A 22,633-nucleotide genomic window follows, 5' to 3' on the forward strand; every position below is an offset into this window, starting at 1 on the left:
TTTTTTTTTGTTAGTGATCGGTTAGGACATTTTGTTCAATTAGATGCAACGATAATTAATGTTTTTGTATATATTATTTATTCCAAGTCCATGTCGGTTGTTTATTCTCATCTGCATATTTGTATATTATTGATGTAAAGCACTTTAAATTGGCAGCCCTGAAATGTGGATTAAATGATCTTGTTTGAGTTTGTCTTTATTTCATCTATTTCCATAACAATGAGCTACATTTGCATATGTGTGAGTCACAAAGAACAACATGATAAATTATATCAAAATCTTAATATATTCCTTAATATTTATCATTATGACAGTTTTGCAGAAATCCAAAAGGTTTAGAAACTATATTCTGAAATTCAGGGTTTTGAGGAAACCAATACAACCACTAATATCATCATACTTTTCTGAATTTCTATCATTTATTTTGTTCATACTGTATTAATATGAGTGGATTTACAATTTTCTCCATTTTATTCCCTTTAATTTTGGTCCATTCCCTGTAAAAAAATACTACTGCTGCAATTAGTTTCCATAACTTAAAATTACATTACAATAACTAATAATATCATACTTTTTTTAAAACTGTTCGTTCTGCCTTAGAATTTAATTAACTTTTTTTGTGTGGGTTTTTGAGTAGCCTAATGGCAACAAAAATCACAAAATTTTGAGTGTTGGTGATGTTTACATTTAACATTTTTACGTTTAGGATATATATATTTATCAGTTCTTGCTATCCATCGAAACCGTGACCTTGGTGTTGCAAGCTCCATGCTATTGAGCTACAGGAAGACTTTGAGTTGAATATATTTACTTACAAAAATGATTATATAATCAATAGTTAATCAGATTTTGCATTTTTTCATGCCTTTTGTTTGGTTTTATATTTGGTAGGTATCAAGGCAATTGCAATACTCATACACTTCAGCTGCGTCCGGAATCGAATACTTCCCTACTAGGCCTATGTGAAAAACAGTACGCGAGCAGAGTAGCATGTCCGAATTCATAGTATTCGAAAAACAGTAGGCGAAAAGTACCGGATGACCTATATTTGATTTATTGATTTGTACACATTCAAAATTATTAGCTACTTTTAGAGTAGAAATAGTTTTTAGTTCTCATCATTTTATGCTTTTTGTTAAGCAGTGTTTTGTGAGTGTGCATCACTGTGTCTCTAAAGGCCAACTAGGTCAATGAAGCACCACATATACATAGCTCTTTTAGTTTTTATCTCAATGTTTTGGTTCAGCTGGTTTGTGGCGGGTCTGAAAACAACCTTGGAGATGAGATTCTGTTTGATTCTTTTCGCTTAGCCCATCAACTTCCATAAAACATGTAGCCTACTTCAAGATATGCGGCGGCCCCATATCAGCTCAAGTTGTTTAGTAATGGTAAAAATAAATGTTCTGCCTTCATATTTTATAGTCAGTTGTATTCAATATTAAAGGTTTCTAGAACCTTACTATTTTTTAACCCATCAGGATGTTGATAGGTCACATAAATTGATTTGAGCACACTGTTAACAATTTATTGTAATTTTACAGGAAATTCCTGGCAACTAATTGCAGTAAATTTACAGCAAGTAATATACAGGATTTTTACTGTTTACTGTTACAATAAAGTACTGTATTTATACAGCAGTGCTACTGTGATTATAGTAGCATTATTACAGTAAAATGCTGTAATTTATTACAATTTACTGTACATTTACTAAGTTCCGTATTAGCCAATTAAAAACACAACGATGGTAAAAATTTACCATTGTACAATTTTTGCCACCATTATGGTGAACAGTGTTGCCTTTAGTTGGGCAATTTGACTCTAGACTTCTTATGTGAATTTATGGTCATCATACATCATTTGTTGCAAAGAAAGTCAGAAACAAAAGTGGTCTAGTGATAGGCGTATAGTTTACAACATAATAAAATACAAAAAACAACCGAAAGTGGTCATTTGTCATTAATACATTTTTTTATACAGATCAGACATCAAGCTGATATTTTTTCTAAAATTGGGAATGTAATATTTGGGCAGACACACAGACATCAAGAATCTACATATGAATCTCAACAACGGTGACATGCTTTATGCCACAATGCATTCCGGGAGGCTACATAGTTTAAAACTCCCAGCATGCATTGTAGCATGAAGCATGTCACCATTGTTGAGATTCATATGGTGATTCTTGATGTCTGTTTGTTTCTATAAAAAAAATTATAATGATTTTTTTTTTTTTTTAAATCAAAAAATGTATACAAAAATACCCTGTGTCAAGTAAGGTCAAAGTTATTTATTAATAACAAATTACAACTTTTGGTCAGGGTTCAGGATAAGATTAGTGATTCATTCTCCTTTTTTAATAATGAAAACTATAACACCTGAACACCTTTGGTTTTGTTTTCCTATGTAACAAATTATGTGCTTTGGTAAACACTGTTACAAAGACCAAAATTTAACTTAAAATGCTAAGAGTCAAACTGCCCAACTAAAGTAAACACTGATCACCATAATGGTGAGCAAACCTTTTAAAACATCGACATCTAACCTCCGTACATAGACTTATGACTGAATTAAAGTCAGTCTGGTTAGTAATAAGTGAAGCTGGTAATGCTGTTTGTGGAGTTGTTTAATCCTCCTCTGCTGAGATCTTCAGAGATTTAATGTCTTCTTTTTATCTTTATCTGATTTTAAGGCTGTGACTGGATATCCATAGACTTATAAAATAGATTTCATGGTAATGTTTCATACCTGATTCTTCCTAAAATGTTTGATTCTGGTACCGTTGGCAGCCGCCGGGCAATTTCAAAATTCAAACAGCAGCAATCCCACAATGCTATGCGGTGGCTGTAAAATAATGCTTCTACAGTGTAGTTACAATAAAATTACAGGACTGTCCATACATTTCCCATCATGCATTTGCATTTACAATAAAAACATGAATACAATATGTTGTTGTAAAATTTATTGTAAAAATTACATCAATTGCTAACAGTGCAGTTATGCCTATTATTAGTGTTCAAGTCACATTTTCAAGCCAATTCTGTAGACTTCTGCATCTGGAAGTCTATCGAACCCAGCTGTGTTCCCCCAAATTTTTTTTGTTGCAATTATCCAGCACAGATGAGCAGAATTATAGGTGCCCAATATGACTTTATTTAAAATAAATAAATAAATGCACAATAAAAAAACTTTACAAAAATATATAATAATGATAAAACTTAAAAAAGAAACGACGTAAAATAATAAATGCCCTCCCAAATTGTCTGCAGTTTACTACAAGAATGAAAGAAAGAAAAAATAAAGAAATCGTCCACTAAAGGAGACGGAGTTGCAAAAAAGGTGCGAGTCTGCCATCTAGTGGACACCTTTTTCATAGCCTATTTGTAATAAGTGCCTAGTTTTGTTCATGTTATTACACGCTGAAACAAATATATTCTACAGTGTCCTTGTTACATATGTAAGACTACATGTACATGTAAATTATGCTTAATTACAAGCAGCTAACCCTCAACCAAACCCTAACCCTATGTTGCTAATTAATATTACTGAGTATTTAAATATATAATTACACTGTAGCCTATGTAACAATGTTGGTGAGCAAATAGTTCCTTTGAGTCGTCGGATCTTTTCATCGAATAACTCATTTGAGCCTGTTTACAAAAATCGCACAATCGACAATGAAAAGTAATGGGATGAAATGGGATAAGAAGTATACAATTAAGTAGCCAATAGCAGAACCGTTACGAATAACTTTCTTGCCTATATTAGGCCTACGTCTTGATTTACAACATATGATTTTTTTTATTTTTTTTAACTCAGCCAAAAGGTGTAAACGATTTAAGCATCGTTTAATATGAATGCTTATATTTGGGCTCAACATTGCAAGGTGAATCATGGCTGCAACAACTAACTTAGACACGACATAGCTATGCAATTACAACACTAAAGGAAAATGCTTACAGCATGTAACAGGACTATAACACGTTGGAATGCCAGAGTGCACGTAATTACAAATGTAAAAACGCGAACACATGACACAATCTGATTTGTTTACTCTTGTTTATTGAAACAAATTGTTCGAAAGAACCGATTCTTGGAAATGACTCATCAGCTGACAATTTTTCTGGGAAATGTAACGTTAGCTGATATACCATTTTGTTTAGTCAATAAACACATTTACGAATTGTATTGATTGATAAATCAACCAAGCGAGTGCGTTTCGTTCCAGGAGATCTTGTCGCTGATGTGTGATGCCATGTATTCCATTCAAGCAGCGTGAAATCCCGTAATCCTCGCGCTAATTTTTAAACTACAGAGGGATTCCTCAGCATTTGAACAAACACACGTTCTGGTCACGTGCCAAGGCTCAGATCACGCTTGCGCCAGAGAAACAAGATGGCGGAGAGTGCGGAATTGAAGGTAAAGTGTAACCCACAAATTACTGTCAATTAAGCCTTTATAAAAGACCTGTTCGGCGATGCTTTCCGTCTGACCTGTTCCTGTGATTGACTTTTGTACGAGGCGTCGTTCGGTATTTGATTTAGAAAGCGCTTTATGAGCAGTTTTGAGCCCGGTTAAAGGAACAGTGTTATTGTTGTGATGGATCCAGCTAGCTGCCAGCTAACCCGCACAGCTGTCTGCCTGCTGGTGTGAAATTACCCCCCTTCCACCTGAATTGATATATTAATACGATTAATTGTTCTTTTAACGTTTAAATGAGGTGTAAAATAATCCATGGGCCGTCAGAGGAGTCGGTCGTAAGTGTGAAGCAGCATGTGGGTGGTGCGTAGGCTGCTAACAGGCTGGAGATTCGGTACTTTGACAGTTAGGACTTCTGCTAACCCGCTGCATTTATAAAAACAGAATTACTGCTTAGTCTCATAACATAGATAGCTGACAACCAAGACTAAATTTTGGGCATCATAGAAACGTTTGAATATTTGTGTTGAGTCTGTGACGTCCAGAATGCTCTGTGTGTTTACAGAACACAAGATTTTGAGACCCAACCATCGACCATGGCCTGTTACTTTTAGTTTCTGGATGTTTTAGTAGGAAGTTCGTGTAACGTTATGTTTAGCTAGCTAGTACTTACATGAGTGATGTCTTAGGTTTGAGATGTCCTGCATTGAGACAAGACATGAAGACATTTAATTGTGAAATCTGTTATTGTTGTTAATTTTGATGTTATTGTTTCCCCCACCTGTGTAGTCTTGTTTTAATCACGATATGGATTGCTAGTGATCGGTCAGTTGTTATACTGTAGTGTTACTTATGGAGAGGTCTAAACTGACTGTGACTTAGACAAAATACTGTCAAAAGTAGTTGGTGGTTATTTTTAAGGTTTTCCGAAACAGATAAAATGGGCTCTTGTCTTGTGTACTGTGTGTAGTAGAAGTTTCCTTCACAAAAGCTTTATTTGGTAATAGGACATTGTACCTTGATACTCTTGTTGGCAATAAAAAATAGTAATTTAGCAGGGAGAAAAACAGGACGATAAGCATTATTGTTATGTTTTATGTTTATTAAAGTAGATTTAAGCTGTACATTTTAGGTGTGTGTCAGTAGAGGAGGCATTTCCTGGGGTTTTGCCATTTAAGACATGTATTTGGAGGACAAGCTTGCTACATTAGAAAAAGGACAATTTGCTGCTAAAAGGCAAATATACAATATTTAATGGTAACAGGCAGTATTAGCATTAACTGAAAATAATTATTTTTGAATCAAGTTGATATGAATTATTCTTTTTTTAATTAGTTTTTAAATAAATATCAATTTGCTATCTTGGATAGTCTTTTAACTTCTAGAATCCTATAACACTGTTAGTCTTGCCAATGTTGTAGGCTAGGCTATATATTTAAACCAGAAACAAGCTTAAAAAGAAATGTATGTTTTTTGTCTTCATCGCTGATTAAAATCAAGAATGTTTTATTTGCTTTCAACGGTCACCGTCTGAAATAACTCATCAAATGAAATCCAATTTTGAGTTGTTTAAGGATTTAATGATAAAACATACACTTGTAATACTTCTAATATAATATGTTTTTGTGAAATTTTAATTCTAGCTTTGACAATTGCATTGGAGACCTGCATCCTTTGTTAAGGGTAGCGGTCAAAACAAAAGGTTCACAATTTACACCAGATAAACCACTTCCTGATGGTTTTAAAACATAAATTAAAAATTTCTATTGTTTGTGTAATTATTGGGGATGGGGAGGTAGTTTATTATCAAGAACTCTGCCTAATTTTAATTCGTTATCAATTATTATAATTAGATTTATTTTAATGTTATTGAGCATCAATGCATTTGTGGGTTATGCAGATCGGAAACTTGCTTTACGCAGTTACCAAAATGACATCCTTTCAGAGAAGTGCTTCCTTTAGATTATGTCTTTGTCATAAATGAGTCAAGGCTTATGACAATAACCACACTCATTACAACGAAATAAACTAAATCAGTAACCACATTGTTGATTCAAGCAGTTGTTTTATTAAATGCACCTTTTTCTGTATAGCCTACTATTCAGTCTGTTCTCAGCTCTTTGCAAGGAGATCAGACCATAGAACAGAGCCTATTATTGTCTTGCTTTGATGTTTTTGGAAGTAGTGCTGGAATTATCTGAGGGCCTAAAGAGATGATCTGTCGTCATTTACTCACCCTCATGTTGTTCTAAACCTGTATACAGTTTTTCTTTTTAAAAGAAAAATTCTGAAGTCTGCGATGGTCGCTCATTTTCCAATCCAGTCATAATAAATGTGTGCTGAAGCTTTCTAGCTTAAACAGCTAGAAACCAACCTGCAGGGTTTCCTCGGTCATGTAAAGCCATGAAATAGCAGGAAACTTAAAAATTGTGAAATGCTAATACAATCTTAAAAGGGTGGTGACATGAGAAATCAAATTTTTGGACATATAAGGCTATTTTTTACCTTTGAAGCAACATTATTTAGGGTTAAAAGTTTATAAAAAAGCATTTATGTAACCAAGCTTCAAAAACGGTTTGTTTAGATGATGTGGGACGGTCCTGTGACGTCAGGTCACACAGGCAAATGACACATTTGCATATGACTGCCACTAGAGCATGACATCAACAAACAAGGCCATTGGCGTTCAGTCACTTAACGGGCCTTGTGTCAAAAGCAAATAGAACCCATTATAATCACTGAAGCTGTCTACAGTATACAAATGCCTGTTCAATTTCTGATGTACCCCATTGTGCTTGAGTCTGCTGACAACAGGACAAATTGGAGAATAAAAGAACATTTGCTTTGACTAGTCTTGTTTAAACAGCTTGTTTGAGTCTCTTGCTGACAAGCCTTAAAGGAGCCTCCCCTTAATAACCAATCATTTCAGAGAGAGGGTTAGAATGAGGGTTGAAAATAAGAATTTTTCCACATATATTTGCTTTTTTGCGCAAAAAAAACTGACATCAAATGAACCTCAAGGAACAAAGTAAAATAATAGAAAAAAGCCATGTCGTGACAAAGGTCGTGTGAATTTTTACAAGTTAAGTCAAGTCACCTTTATTTAAATATGAACTTTATACTACAGATTGTACAGCTATACAGTAATAGAAGGGCTTTTTTCATCACCTGTAGTACTTGTGTCTTGCTGCTTGTGTAGATAACCTGTGTGCAGCATCCTGTGGTTTGCAGTGTATATTTATTAAATGTGTGTGCTTACAGACACAAGAGCCCATTTCCCAAAGGGTATATTATCAGTATCATTGAGAGATTACATTGGTCAGTTTGAAAGAAATGAATCAATTTGACCAAAAGTAACAGTGAAGACATGTTACAAAAGATTTTTTAATTTTTTTTCCAATTAAATGCTGTTCTTTTGGACTTTCTATTTATCAAAAAATCCTGAAAATCTCATGATTTATATATATATATATATATATATATATATATATATATATATATATATATATATAACGTTAAGTAGCACAGCTGTTTTCAATGTTATTTTTAATAATAAAAAATGTTTCTTGAGCATATTAGAGTGATATCTGAAGGATCATGTTACACTGGACTGAAGGCTGGAGTAATAGCTGCTGACAGTTATTCTAAATTATTTCACAGTATTACTGTTTTGACTATTTTTGATCAAATAAATGCAGTGCCAGTGAGGATAAGAGACTTCTCATTTTTTGCAGAGCACTGCATGCAAACTGTCAATCACGCCGTCACACACACACCGATGCAAATCAGTAAATATTGCTTTTCTTAAAACTCTGCCATTCTTAAAGTACCGGTACTAGAAAAGTAAGAAAGTATGATAACATCAGAATTTTCGTTAACATTGCTGCTGCTTCTCCAACTGGGTGCATGTACAGAGATAAACAAGGATCGTCTGCTGTTGGTACGGCTAATTCCTGTAGCCGACACCACCATCTAGCAGTGTGGTTGTGTCCTTGTAGAACGAGACAGGCAACAAACCCTGTGCATTAGCTGATGTTATCACTCCGAATGTCTATTTAATGCTTGTTTTCTTTGCAAAACAGATAATCCATATGTGTTGTTAGAACTAAGATTAATCGTGTTTTTTATTATTATTTATTTTATGTATTTATTTTTTTACAGAGAACTGTTACACCCCTAGTTTTTACACAGCTCAAGGTCCACTTATTCCTTTGTCGTCACAGGGTTATAGGGCCCTCAGGAGGATGAGCTAATCCTAATAACAGTTTAAACTAGGAGTGTTTGCTCCCTTCACTCTGCTCTCTGCTGGCTGTTGACTGAGGATTTCAACTGTTGAACTTGACAAAGAGTATAGGGTTGCACGGTATACCGGTACTATATTGCAATACTAAAGCTTCAAAATACTGGCGACGCCATTGTGTTTTTGAAACGGTAGTATCGTCAATACGATAGTACAGTAAGGAATATTGTATGTGTGGCAGGTACACTATTTAAAAGTTCATTTGAACACACATGCCTGGAAAAACATTGACGACAGGGTTTTTTTGAGTGCTGTTGCTAAATGCTGTGTAGAATTAGCGCCTTTATGTGTGGTTTCAGGCTTTCAAGCCTTTAGCAAAAAATAAAAAATAATAAAGTTAAATGCTTTATTGTGTGTGATTTGCATGTTTAATTTATTTTAAGACATTGAATGTACTGGAGCAGTGCAGTTAGCAGACCAATAGCTGAAGATCTAAAATAAATTAAAATGGTTGGTTCAACTCATTTAATTGTCTTATTTTTATATACAAATGAGCTTAAATGTTAAGTTAACAGAACTAAGATTTGTTTTGATCTCACATGGCCTGCACTGTGTTGGATTTACTTAAAATGTATATGCACCATTTTTGCATCATACTTTTTAAGTAATCCCAACTTGGAATAATTTTACATAAAATACCGGTAAACAAGAAAAATATTTAAGTACATATAACAAAGGTTGAGTTCACGCAACATTCTTTACTTAAAAATATATGCATATATTTTTAAGTAAAGAATGTTGCGTGAACTCAAATATTTAAGTACATATAACAAAGGTTGAGTTCACGCAACATTCTTTACTTAAAAATATATGCATATATTTTTAAGTAAAGAATGTTGCGTGAACTCAAATATTTAAGTACATATAACAAAGGTTTTCTTGTTAATTTTAAGTAAAATTATTCCAAGTTGGGATTACTTAAAATATATATGCACCATTTTTGCATCATACTTTTTAAGTAAATCCAACACATCATTTTGCCGTGTTCAGACCCGGAACGCGCGCTGTGTGAACAAAAGCCAGAACCAATGCCGTATAAGGGGTGTGTCGTAGTGATGATTCATGAGCCTTTGCAATGACGTAGTTATCGTGCGACTCAGTTACTCTAGAAGAAAGTTTGTGTTCGTCATCGATACAAGAAAGAACGAAAAAATGTCTGCAAACTGGACTGAAGTAGAGACCCGTCACATCCAACGTCACGCGTCTTTCCGGAACATACACGGGTTGTGTGTGAACGCGCTCTCTGATTCCGGCAAATCACTGGCAGTGTGAATGAAGCAAAATCAAACGAACCCGGGTCACTTTATCCGTGTATTTTCCGGAATCTCTGTGTGAAAGGGGCTTTTGAAAGTTTGGTTTATTTTGCAGATTTGCATGGTAGCGCAATACTACTTTGTATGGTGATACTTCAGCTGGTATAGTATTGTAAGACATTTTTTATGGTGTAATGACAACCCTACAAGAGTATACTTTTAGGGATGTTCATTTGATCTTACAAGTATAAAAGGAAAAAACTTTCTGAAATCATGCTGACTAGCTATATGATTTACCAGAAAGTTCAGGCTTTCCCATGGGTTCTTTTTGAATCACCAAACTTCTGATCGCTCTAGGTTTACATTGGGGGCCGTTCCTCACTACGATAGGACGAGCAAGAGTCTCATCATCTGGCTATACCGGCAGTGAAGCCGTTTATTTGTGTTGGGCGGTGGGGGGGGGGGGGGGGTGGAAATTAATAAAGAGTGTTTGTGTAAGTATTTGTGTGAACAGTCCAGTTGGCACTTGGCAGTAAACTGGGGAGGGGACTGTGGTCTCTCCGAGGTGAAGAAATATGAGCTTTCGCTGGTCTGTGGTTCTCTTGTTTTCCCTGGAGCTGTTCTCCACTGCTTTTGTTATGAAAACTCACTGGCCCAGGCTCAGGCTTGATTTTCCCTTCCCCCACTATCTCAGCCTCTTCACCACTCTGCCTGCCCATAGATTTTAATAGAATCCAAATGCCGGTACCACCAACACAGCCCTTTATAGTCTCAGAATATCCAAGAATGACAGGGGAGGTAAAGTCTGCTGTTCTGCACATGAGAAGTGGCTTTGATCCCACACATGTAGGTGTTAACGTTTGCACATGTGCTCAAACTTCGTACATGGGGGTCATCACAATTACATGTCTGCACCAGAAACTAAACAACACAATACAGACGTTACAGCCTAAAAATCTGATATGATCTGCGTTTGGCAAACCGAACTGATTGTATTCTCACTGACAGGCCTTTTGGCCAACATAACAATGTAGCCTATGACTTATGGCTTATAATGAATGCTCGTCCAAGACTGAGCCTGAAGCTAATTTAGTCCTAGCCGGCCTACATGTAAGTGTATGTGTAAGACGTAGAAATCAGCTCTTGCCATACAGACTGGATAACCATTTTAAACCACCCTCATTAAAAGTGAGGCACCTAAACACTAGTTAACCTGAGTTAGGTTGACAAATGTTTAAATAGAAAATAAACGATGACTTGGAACTGCCTACTGTTAGTCAGTAATTGCAACATGAAGAAATGGGTTGGAAAATCTATTAAAAAATACACTAGTGATCAATAGCTTTTTTTTTTTAAATGAATACTTTTATTCTGCAAGGATGTATTAAATTGATAAAAAGACATTTATAATGTTTTACATTCTTTCTATTTCAAATATGTGCTGTTCTTTGTAACTTTCTGTTTATCAAAAAATCCTGAAAAAAAAATCAGTTTCCACAAAAATATTAAGCAGCACAACCATTTTCAACATTGATAATATAATAATAAATGTTTGACAGCTGAAAATTCAGCTGTCATCACAGGAATAAATTGCATTTTAAAATATATTAAAATAGAAAACTTGTATTTGTAATAATATTTCACACTGTTTTTACTGTATTTTTTTAACAAATAAATGCAGCCTTGGTGAGCATAAAAGACTTTTTTCAAAAACCAACCCCAAAGTTTGAACGGAAGTGTGTTTTAACTATTTATTATTACAATTTCAATGCTTAAGAGCATTGTTTGAATTTTAAAAGTTTAATTTTCATTTATTTACTCAACCTTAGGCTGTACCAAGCGTGTATGCTGTCTTCATTGATCATCATTTTGGGGTGAACTATTCCTTTAACCTAGTTAAATGCTCTCTGAATTATTTGTTTTGGCAATTGCATAATTTCTCTGCTGTTTCCTCTCTTTTAAAAACAGCAAATGGTGATGAGCCTCCGTGTCTCAGAGCTTCAGGTTCTTCTGGGATATGCAGGCCGCAACAAACATGGAAGGAAGCACGAACTCTTGACCAAAGCATTACATTTGTTGAAAGCCGGCTGCAGCCCTGCCGTGCAGATGAAGATCAAGGAGCTTTACCGCCGCCGCTTCCCCACAAAGATGGTGTCCCCGACAGACCTGTCCCTCCCTGGCATACACTCCACCTCTGGAGGAGCTCACGCAGGCCTGCCCACCAGCCTAACACAGCTGGGATTTGATGGGCACGGTTCACCGTCTCTACTACCTGTCGCACTGCTTGGGCCAAAGCATGAGCTGGGCCTGCCCCACCTGCCCTCCGCCCTTCACCCAGTCCATCCAGACGTCAAGCTACAGAGGCTGCCCTTCTACGATCTACTTGATGAGCTTATCAAACCCACCAGTTTAGGTGAGTATGAGGAATGATCTCTAACAGTCGTCAACGAGTTGATTAAGGTTAAATTGTGCTTCTACAGTAATGAATTTAGAAACGTAGCTTGTCAGAGAGTGTTTTTTTGGACATTAAAGCCCTTTCCAAGAAGTTTTCTCTAAATTCATCTCTTCTCAAACATAATTCTTCGTCCTGGTTGCACATAAACAGTTTTGAGCAATTTCAACTGCAGCCGTTTTAAGATATTTAGCCCAGGGGTTTTTAAACTTTCTAGAATAACCCACAAATATGGTGCACCCCTAAAATATAAACTTAGCTCCATATTTTTGTGTGTTATTTATACTGTGTGAAATAAATATTTTTTATGGTTATGCTTTAAGGTTACGTTGTTACAGTGTAATTACACAAATAAGTACTGACTAATATTAATTAACTGCGTTCACTTATAGGGTTACTGTTAGACTTAGGGTTAGTTACTTGTAATTATGCATCATTTATTGTTATTACTATAGTAAGTACATGTAACGTTACGTGTAACAACGTTACCTTTAATAAAGTGTTATCTTAATTATTATATTTTAAAAACAACAACATAGTTTTGATTTAATAATTCACTTTTATATTTATGTTTGCATCAATATATTGCTAAGAAAAGCATCTGTTCGGAGCTTGTGGACATGATGCTGCCTTAAAATTAACTAGACATTCGGACAACCCACTGACTAATCAATTTTGCAAATCTTTAGATTTGTACAACCCTTATGGGATGTATGGGCCTCTCTTGAAGACTTCTCCTCCCCCACTGATACAAACATAAAGGTGCTCTTCAAGTGATTTATGGCTAATCAGATTGAACAGAGGCCACCTGTGCTATATTTAGTCATCCAGCTCAAGCTAAGAATAAAAGGCCAATATGGAAAGGAAGTTTCATTAAGCCCGAAGGCTGTGTGTTACTGCCTTTGTCCTTTGATGGTTTAGGTGTTATATTTTTTCTCTGGTTTTGGTCTTTGAGATGTTTAGAGAACTAGTCTTAGTGATCTCACTTTGGGGATTTTTCAAATCCAAGCCTGTCATTGTATTCTTTCAATGGAAATGACTGCCAAAGTGGGTCCTCAAAATCAATGTATGGAGCCAGTCAGGCCAAACTCCATCAAAAATTGAGTTGCAATGATTCCGTTGCTGAGCAGATGGCAGCTTGAATCAAATCTAGGTCCTTAACCAATGCTTAACTGCTCATTTTGGAGTGCGGAAGCATGCTACCTTATTTCAAGTTTCATTTTCTTACAAGGACTCTTATAGAGTTCATTTTGAGTGCAAATTGCTAAATAATAACTGCTTTTTGCTGTGCAATGCAAAGGACCCTGGAACATTAAATTGCTTCTCAAGCAACTTCCAGGAAACTAGATGGTCCTTCTTCCATATTGAGTTGAAGCCCCTCGGACTGAATATTCTTTCTAGGTCAATGTGATGAATTTTGAGTTGTTTGAGCTGAGAGTGCAACCAGTGTTGATGGAGCTTTAACACAGCCGAGAACTGAGTACAGATTAATCATCTGCCAGCATCTCACTGTTAAACTCTCTCCACTTCAATTGCAATAGATTTTCCTCTTCACATGACTGCTCAAGGAAAGCACACCTCTCATTTCAGTCTCGTTCATTGAGTTCAGCCACCTATGTGTGCCTGTAAAGGAGCTGATAGAGCTTCCTCTTATCTCTCTCACTCTCTCTTGCTTCTGAAACCCTTGCTTCATTTAAGGAGATTGGGTTATGTAACCCGGGTTATTTTTGGATCTGTTGTGTAGAGTTTGGCTTTGAACTAAACTGCAACAGTGTTTAAAAGTGGTTCCACTGGAAAGGACCAGCAACCTTGTGTCTGAAACTGAGATGCTGCTTTGCTATCAGTTCGCGATAATTCACTTTACGTACTGTTGGATTTTTCTTCATGATGTTAACTGAAGTTCACTTTCAAATACTATTGTTCGCTGCTCGGTCAGGGATGCTGTCACAAAATGAGCAAATATATATATTATAAATAACCAAAAGTATGTGGACCAGCAAAAACCATTACAAGGAAGTTGGTCCTCCCTAACAGTTTCCTTTTGAGTAAACACCCCAGACTTACTGAAGCATTTCTTTATGGACTGTACGATACAGAAAAGGCCCTCTCCAAATATTTGCTAACTTGGAAGCACACAATTCTCTAAAATCATATTATAGAATAAGACTATTCTTTGTGTTGCCTGATCTGTGCTGTTTTGTAATAGAGAGTCATATTTGAATGTTTAACATGATTAAATTCCTTAAATATTTTTTTTATGTTTTAAAAGAATTTAATTGTAGAAATATATTTTTTACATTTTTGTATCAATATTATTATTTTGATTTTATTACTTTTGATAGTAAGTGTCTTCTCTCTGTTTTTTTATCGATGGTGATGTGGTGGTTTCTCCATCTTCTATAATAGTCTCCTCTCTTATTGTTTTACAGCCTCAGACAGCAGTCAGAGGTTTCAGGAAACATGTTTTGCGTTTGCACTAACGCCTCAGCAAGTTCAACAGATCAGCAGCTCAATGTAAGTGTGTGTGTGGAGGGGGATATCAAATTACATGGTCGGACAAGATAACATGGTGCAAGTGTTTGAAATGCCTTAACTAATTTTGTGCTTCTAATAAATTTTAAATAGTTATTTCAGCCAGAACTGAAAACCAGTTGAATTTAAAAGCGGTTGTGCCGTTTACCTGGTCTTGTTAGATATCTTCATCTTGTAGTTACATAGCCGGCGATAGTGCTTATCAGACGTGCCAAGCGAGCGGTCCTGTAGAATGTTTGGTATGCTTTTCTCTCCTACGCTCTATCACACATTCCTTTACTCCCACCCTCTTGTCTCGACAGGGACATTTCTGGGACCAAATGTGACTTCACCGTGCAAGTACAGCTAAGGTATGATAAAACAAGTTTCCAACTAAAGATCTATAAAACTCAACTGGATCTTTTTGACAAACTGGAAACATGCTGCTAAATAATTACTTGGTGTCATTTTTCTTGCCACTATTGTTTGTTAATGTTTTGTGTTATCACAAAATCTTATGATAATGTGAATTGTTGTATTTCACATTAAAAATAGCTAATTCTTTGCTATTTAAAGTGCTGTGCAGTTGAATATTGTGTATTTTAATGTGATGTCTACTTTTTGATTTTCTCTTTCGAGGCTAACATACTCCCATCTTCAGAGCTTTCTTTTGTTTGGATTTCTGAGAGAGTCTTGGAAATCTTTCCCACACATTCCTAAAAGAATCTCAACACATATTTTTCAGGTTTTGCTTATCAGAGACAAGTTGTCCTCAGGAAGATCATTTCCCACCCAACCTTTGTGTAAAAGTGAATGGAAAACCCTGTAACCTCCCTGTGAGTCTGGCTTTATTTTTGGTCACAAATCAGCAAGAATAGTTCAGTCCTTCTGCCAATGACAGACAAATTGTTTGAAACAATGATTAACACATGTATGTTAACAAGTAGATTTAAAGGGATAGTTCACCCAAAAATGAAAATTCTGTCAGCATTTACTCACCCTCATGTTGTTCTAAACTGATAATATTTATATTAATCTTCGGAACACAAATAAAGATATTTTAAATGAAATCTGAGAGATTTCTGTCCATCCATTGAAGTCTGTTAACCCAAAACTGACACTTAAAAACATTCAAAAGGAGATCATAAAACCAACACAAATACAAAGATTACATATATTTTTTTTACTTCTTTAACATCTTTATTGTCAACATCTTTGACTCTTATAACAAATTAAGGATTCATATACAAACTTTTGTGCAGGCTGTTTAACTGAATGTCTTTTTGTGGTTGTCCTCAGGGATATCTTCCTCCAACCAAAAATGGAGTGGAGCCAAAGCGACCGAGCAGACCCATCAACATTACCTCCCTGGTTAGGTTGTCTACAACAGTTCCCAACACCATTGTTGTGTCATGGACGTCAGAAATCGGAAGGGTAATGAAAGTGCAATCTGTTTGAAATTGTTTCTTGATTGGTCTGAAATTGAAACACCACTGTCATGTTGCTCAGAATGTGTTTCTAAAAGCTGTGTTGTCCATACAGAGCTACTCCATGGCAGTGTACTTGGTCCGACAGCAGTCCTCCTCAGTTTTGCTACAGAGACTACGATCAAAAGGCATTAGAAACCCAGACCACTCAAGAGCACTCAGTAAGTTTACTCTGAACCCAAATGGTTGAATTCGAGTTATGTGTAACAAACTTCCGTATTTTTAAAAACAGGTTGCATCGCTTCCCGTTCAGGTCTTTTGTATGTGCTTCATTAAATATAGAGATGTTTTCCTCTAGATGCCTTCAGAGGAGCTACCAAAGATGTCCATCGCATATGCAGAAAATTCTTCTCAAAATCAAATAAAACGCCAACAATAAAAATAACTACTTTAGGTTAGCTGATTACCTTAAAAGTCTATAGATGTAGTTGTCAGTTCATATTGGTGTAACACTTTCTCAGACAAGCGGATGCAATAATTCCTGTTTGTTCTTGTGACGTTCGAGATAAAGCCTATTAAACCTTTACATTCTGAATATAACACAAATGCGAATTTTTGGCATGTTTTCTTTGGATTTTCCGACCTTCACTTACCAATGATCCAATTTAACATTGGCAACTATTGTTTTAATAAAGTGATGACCAAAATAAGTCTTATTTAAGCTGCCTGTTCACTGTAAGAGAATATTGCCTGTAAAAAAGACTGATTGGTTTTGCGTTCTGTGCCCTCTCTTCAGTCAAAGAAAAGCTTACCGCCGACCCTGACAGTGAGATTGCCACCACCAGCCTGCGAGTCTCCTTACTCTGTCCGGTATGTAATGGACCCTCAACCCTCAATAAAGTTTTTATTCCTCTTAAGGGATTCTGGTGAACCTTGTGACATTCCTTTGGACACAATTGCATTAACCATTTTGTTAATAAGAAATAAGAAATAAGTTTGCAATAAGAAAAAACTGCTTCCTTTCACCAAGACCACCAAGCCCTGCTTATGACTCTCTGACCTTCCATATAGTGTTCGTTTTCATTTTAATAATTTTGAGTGTTGGAGAATAAACAACAAGCCAGCAGTTTAGGAACAAGATAGAACTGTATAATCATAATTCAGTTATAAAGTTTGAAAGCAATATGTGGCCATTTAATGTATTCTAACATAATGTGTGTCCATCTGTGTGTAAATGAACAGCTCGGAAAGATGCGGTTGACGATTCCCTGTCGAGCGCTCACCTGCTCGCACCTACAGTGCTTTGATGCTACGCTCTACATCCAAATGAATGAGAAGAAACCCACCTGGGTGTGTCCGGTCTGCGACAAGAAAGCTCCATACGAGCACCTTATTATTGACGGGTCAGTACTGGTCTCACCTTTCACACCTGTGATTGTGGGCCATCTAAAATCTACAAAAACTCTTTGTTTTGCTTTAATGTACCAGTCATTGCCTAATGTGTATGAGCATCTATACACAACTGTTCAAAAGGCTGTTCAAAAACTGTTAAAGGTTGGTAATAGTTTTGGTAATAGTTTTTGAAAGTCTCTGAGGCTTACCAAGGCTGCATTTATTTGGTCAAAAAACAGTAAAAAAAAAAAAACTGCACTATTGTGAAATGTTATTACAATTTGAAATGTTCTTTTTTCTATTTCTAATAATATTTTCAAATGTAATTTATTCCTGTGGTTCTTTTTTCTAGCAGCCATTACTCTAGTCTAGTTTATCCAGTGTCACATGATCCTTCAGGAATCATTCTTATATGCTGATTTGCTGCTCAAGAAACATTTATAATTTTTAATGTTGAAAACAGTTTAAGTTCTTAATATTTTCATGGAAACTAATTTTTTTTCAGGATTGTTTTGATGAATAGAAAGAAACTCTTTTGCAACATTCTAAATATCTTTACTGCCACTTTTGATCAATGTGCCATTGCTTTATGAAAGTATTATTTTCCTCTTCTTCAAAAAAAAGTAATCTTACTGACCCTAAGTTTTTGAACAGCAGTGTGTGTTGTCAAAATTGAAGTATCTGCAATGTTGTTGTTGTTGTTTTTGTATTGTATTTTAAGTTTTTTTGTTGTTGTTGTACAGGTTGTTCATGGAGATTCTGAGCAGTTGTGTGGACTGTGATGAGATTCAGTTTAAAGAAGATGGCAATTGGGCTCCTATGAGATCCAAGAGAGTGGTACAGGAAGTGTCAGCATCGTCAAACGGCATTGATGGTATTACCACAAAGACTGTTATATATGTTATGAGTAATGGAGACAATAGACAGTTGTGTCTCAGTCCTGTAGTAACATGTGTAGATATTTGCAGGGTACCGTACTAAACATAAAATGAGATAGTCTTGACTTGCTTTTTGAAGATGACTTACTCTCTTGTAGACTCGTGTCGGTCGGTTGTATCGGACCACAGAAACAGTTCGTCCCATAGCAGTAAGAAAGTGGAGGTAATTGACTTGACACTGGACAGCTCCTCGGATGATGATGAAGATGATAACGACGAGCCTCCACCTAAAAGACCCTGTCCATCTCTATCTCCCACCTCCCCACCTGCCAACAAAGGGTGAGAATTTATATTTCAGCATGTCTATTGAATTATCATTTAAAACCCAACAAAAGTTTTGGTGAAACATCTTAAAGCATTTTTTGAAAAGTGTGCTATTTATTTCTTATAAATTGGCACTTGGATTCATATTTTGTCGTATAATGCGAAGATGTTCAGACATTTTGAAATGTGGTTTAAATGTCTAGATCATTTTAAAACCTTTGTATGTTACTTTTATTTATTTATTTTTTGCTGTAGAGTGTTAAATCTACATCATCAGACGTCTCCTCTGGCACGGGCTCCCAGCATGCCGGCAATGGAGACAAACTACATCCCTCCCCCTCCTCCTCTCATCCAGGATTATCGTCACTATTACCACACAGCCAATGACCTGTCAGGTACCGCTTCATTCCACTGATGGAATATTTTTCATTTTTAATACGAGCGTGCCTACTAGCTCAAACGGCACAGTTCATCTTGACCTCCTCGTTTGTTCGTGCTCAGTTGAATTGGTTGTCATTCAGCTACACTTCTGTTCAAAGGTTGGGGTTGGTAAGATATGAAAACAATTGAAAAGTTCTCTTATGCTCCCACTGCTGCATTTAAAAAAAAAAAAATCAAAAATACAGTAAAAACAGTAATATTACTGTAATATAACAGTAATATAAAACAATTAATTTCTATTTTATATATATATATATATATTAAGATCTAATTGATTTCTGTGATGGCAGAAATCATTCTAATATGCTGATTTGGTGCTCAAGAAACATTTACTATTATCATGAACTTTGTGTGTAAACCGTGAAAAAAAAAAGGTTATTTGATGAAAAGAAAGTTCAGAAGAGCAGCATGCATTTGAAATGAAAATTTGATTACATTTTAAATAGAGCTGCATGATTCATGATTTTTTTGTTTAAAATGATCATGATTCTCCCATGATTCTGAGCAGACAACTAAACAAAATAACATGTCATTTTCTAGAGGTTCTTAAAAAAGGTTAATTGCTGCAGTCTATTAAAAATATTTAATTAATTTGTATTGTTTTTTAAACTGTTTGAATGAATAATTCAATGACTTGATCTAAAAGACGTCACTTGTTTCATTATTGGATGAATCAGCGTTTTTGAATGAATCTCTTGAATTAATGATTCAGTGACATACATTTTTGGTGTAACGATGTAATTGATACAATCTTTATTTGATGCTTCAAGTTATTTTCCAAAGATGATTTACTCTATTTAGATCATCACTACCGTAGTTTATATCTGTACAAAAAACTTTTATCCCAGTACTTCTGTGATAATTTGAATTATTTTAAGATACTATGTAGTTGAGACTGTGAAGCCTTTTCATACATGACAACTGCTCTCTCTAGATCAGCGACAGCGCCAACGCAAATCTGAATGTTCACTGTGGACAAAGGTTTAATTGACACAGGCGAATCGTTGTCATTTAGGAATGCGATTTCATTGTTTCTGAATCAAGATTGTGATCTTTCAATGATTAATCGCGCATCTCTAATTATAAATATAGTTTAGCAAAATAATCTTTGTATGTACATTAAATCTGGGATTTCTTTTTATTTAATCCAGTGAACAAAGTTTTAGGATTTTAAAATGTTGTCTTAAAATTAAAAAACAACAAAATTCTAGGCACATTTATCCCAAGCAACTTTTTTTCTTGTTCTACAGATCTGAATTTCTTCTCATTTTTACAAGGGGACAATCACCAGGTAGGTTCACTCTCTGAAACAGCAGCACATCACAGCTAGAGGGCAGCATTGTTCTTAAACAAACGTCTATGTTTGACCACATCTGGTGCCGAATTACATGGATTGAGGACCCAGAGCTGACTGAGAGAATTAAAATACAAACTTTTAATATTAAACATCAACATAATCTAAAGTTTTTGTTGTTGCAGCATTACAACATGGTCATGGCCGCTGCAGCCGCCGCCTCGGCCTCTGCGTCAGCATCAGAAGACCATGAGCTGCTGCTGAACCGTTTCATGCCCTATGGTTCGTCACAGCTCTTCCTGGAGCAGTCGGGGACGTCGGCGAACAGCTCGCTAGTGCCTGCCAACGGCAGCGGGGGCAGCAGCAGTGGAAGCAGCAGCAGTCTGGTGTCCTCCAGCAGTCTGAGAGACAGCCACACACACACCAGCGCCTCCCGCTCGCGCTCCGACGCCGCCGCCTCCGTAATATACGGCTCCATCCCCGATGTCATATCACTGGACTGACCACACTGGGGCGCCCTGCAAACGGACAAGCTTTTATCACAAACAGCTGGAGGGCGGAGAAGGAGCTTTGTGCACTCGTGATAGGATTTAGACATGAACGGGATCGAAAGTTTGGATGGAAAAAAAGAGAGAACAAAGACTTTTGTAAAGAGAAGAATAAAATTGCTGTGTACAGAGAAGAAAAATCTATTTTCAGTTTTACTTTTGTATATAAACAATAGGACGCTGCCTACCCAGTGAGTGACTTCAGTTGGTATTTTCTCCATGGATACTGAAGATGTTTTTCACTGCTCTGTGTGTTGTTCCTTGATTATCTTATTCTGTACCTTTTATACTTTTTTGCTATTTTATTTCACTTTAAATAATTATTTTAGTCACAGTAATAGAATGGCAGTCATCTTCATCGTTTTTATTTCTAAGACTCTTTCCCTCAGCCATTGTTTGATCAGTGAGGGAACATCACATTATTTAATGCCATTATCCTGTGCAGGTAATTTATTATTGCTTTAAGTTATGTAGGATGTATGCTGTACAGAAGCATTCCCTTATGCCAATACAGAATCTAGCCACGACATGCTTGAACAGTCGACAGAGGTCACATCTTATTCCAGTTGCACACTCTTTCTCATTCATCACCACATTAATTATGTAAGAAGCGGAGTTTAAAGACATCAGTGCCCCGATTTGCTAGTTAGTAAACTCTTGTACTTTTATTCACCGTCTTATATCCTTTGATGATTTTTTTTTTTCTGAACTAAACCTCAAAAGATGAGGTGAGGTTTGCAAAAACAGCGCTGAGGGTATCAGACACTTTAGTATACCTCATTTAGTGTGTTGCAAAGATGACTGAAAAATAACCAGAAGGATGTTGCAGTAGCCGTAGTGCAGACGAGTAATTATTTCCTTAAGACATGTGATTTCCCATACTTAGCAAACCTATCAAATGGCAATTGATAGCTTTCTGTAAAAATGGCTAAACGCACTTGGCACATTTTAAAGGTCGAGAACACCATGTATGAAACGACATTTTCTCAAAGTCTGTGTTGTTTTGGGCTACAATTAAAATTGGAACCAACCGTTCCAATGCAACCATTATCTAGTTCTAGCTTTATAGGTTTTGAAAGTGTGCTTGGAATTGCAACATAATCTGTGCTGTCTATTTTCATCCGTGTAAAACTGAATTTATTTATTTTATCTATATATTATATTTTTACTATTTGTTTGATCATGCATTTCTTTCGTGATTATTTCAAGAGCTCTTAACACTTGCTTTGCATCGTACAAGTAGCTAATTACGTGTCCTTGTCTCTTCTTCTCTCATATTTGTACTATATATGAGACTTCTTCTGAGGCATTAATTCCACAATCGTACTCGCTGTGTCAGATTCAACTTTGGTTGAAATGAAACTGTTTAAAGGATAAAAGCCAGCTGCGTGTGCACA

The 22,633-nt window shown here is 35.9% G+C and overlaps 1 protein-coding gene across 1 annotated transcript; it reads left to right on the forward strand.

The window, feature by feature from the left end:
* The first annotated feature begins 4,308 nt into the window (after positions 1–4,308).
* pias1b (protein inhibitor of activated STAT, 1b) lies at positions 4,309–22,140 on the forward strand. The gene is made up of 14 exons (XM_056254414.1): positions 4,309–4,416; positions 11,938–12,382; positions 14,851–14,935; positions 15,256–15,303; positions 15,678–15,768; positions 16,232–16,366; positions 16,475–16,580; positions 17,156–17,229; positions 17,602–17,762; positions 18,495–18,625; positions 18,788–18,968; positions 19,209–19,348; positions 20,645–20,685; positions 20,874–22,140. The coding sequence occupies exons 1-14, from the start codon at positions 4,393–4,395 to the stop codon at positions 21,189–21,191; spliced, it is 1,980 nt and encodes a 659-aa protein (XP_056110389.1). The 5' UTR covers positions 4,309–4,392; the 3' UTR covers positions 21,192–22,140.
* Positions 22,141–22,633: the final 493 nt, after the last annotated feature.

Source organism: Rhinichthys klamathensis, unplaced genomic scaffold, assembly GCF_029890125.1.
Source record: "Rhinichthys klamathensis goyatoka isolate OS25496 unplaced genomic scaffold, OSU_Roscu_1.1 h1tg000005l_1, whole genome shotgun sequence".
Lineage (NCBI taxonomy): Eukaryota > Metazoa > Chordata > Actinopteri > Cypriniformes > Leuciscidae > Rhinichthys > Rhinichthys klamathensis.

Coding starts and splice junctions, on each gene's coding strand:
- pias1b (XM_056254414.1), top strand. CDS start 4,393: ATGGCGGAGAGTGCGGAATTGAAG. Junction 15,304..15,677: donor ACCGTGCAAGTACAGCTAAG/GTATGATAAAAC, acceptor CATATTTTTCAG/GTTTTGCTTATCAGAGACAA. Junction 19,349..20,644: donor CACAGCCAATGACCTGTCAG/GTACCGCTTCAT, acceptor CTTGTTCTACAG/ATCTGAATTTCTTCTCATTT.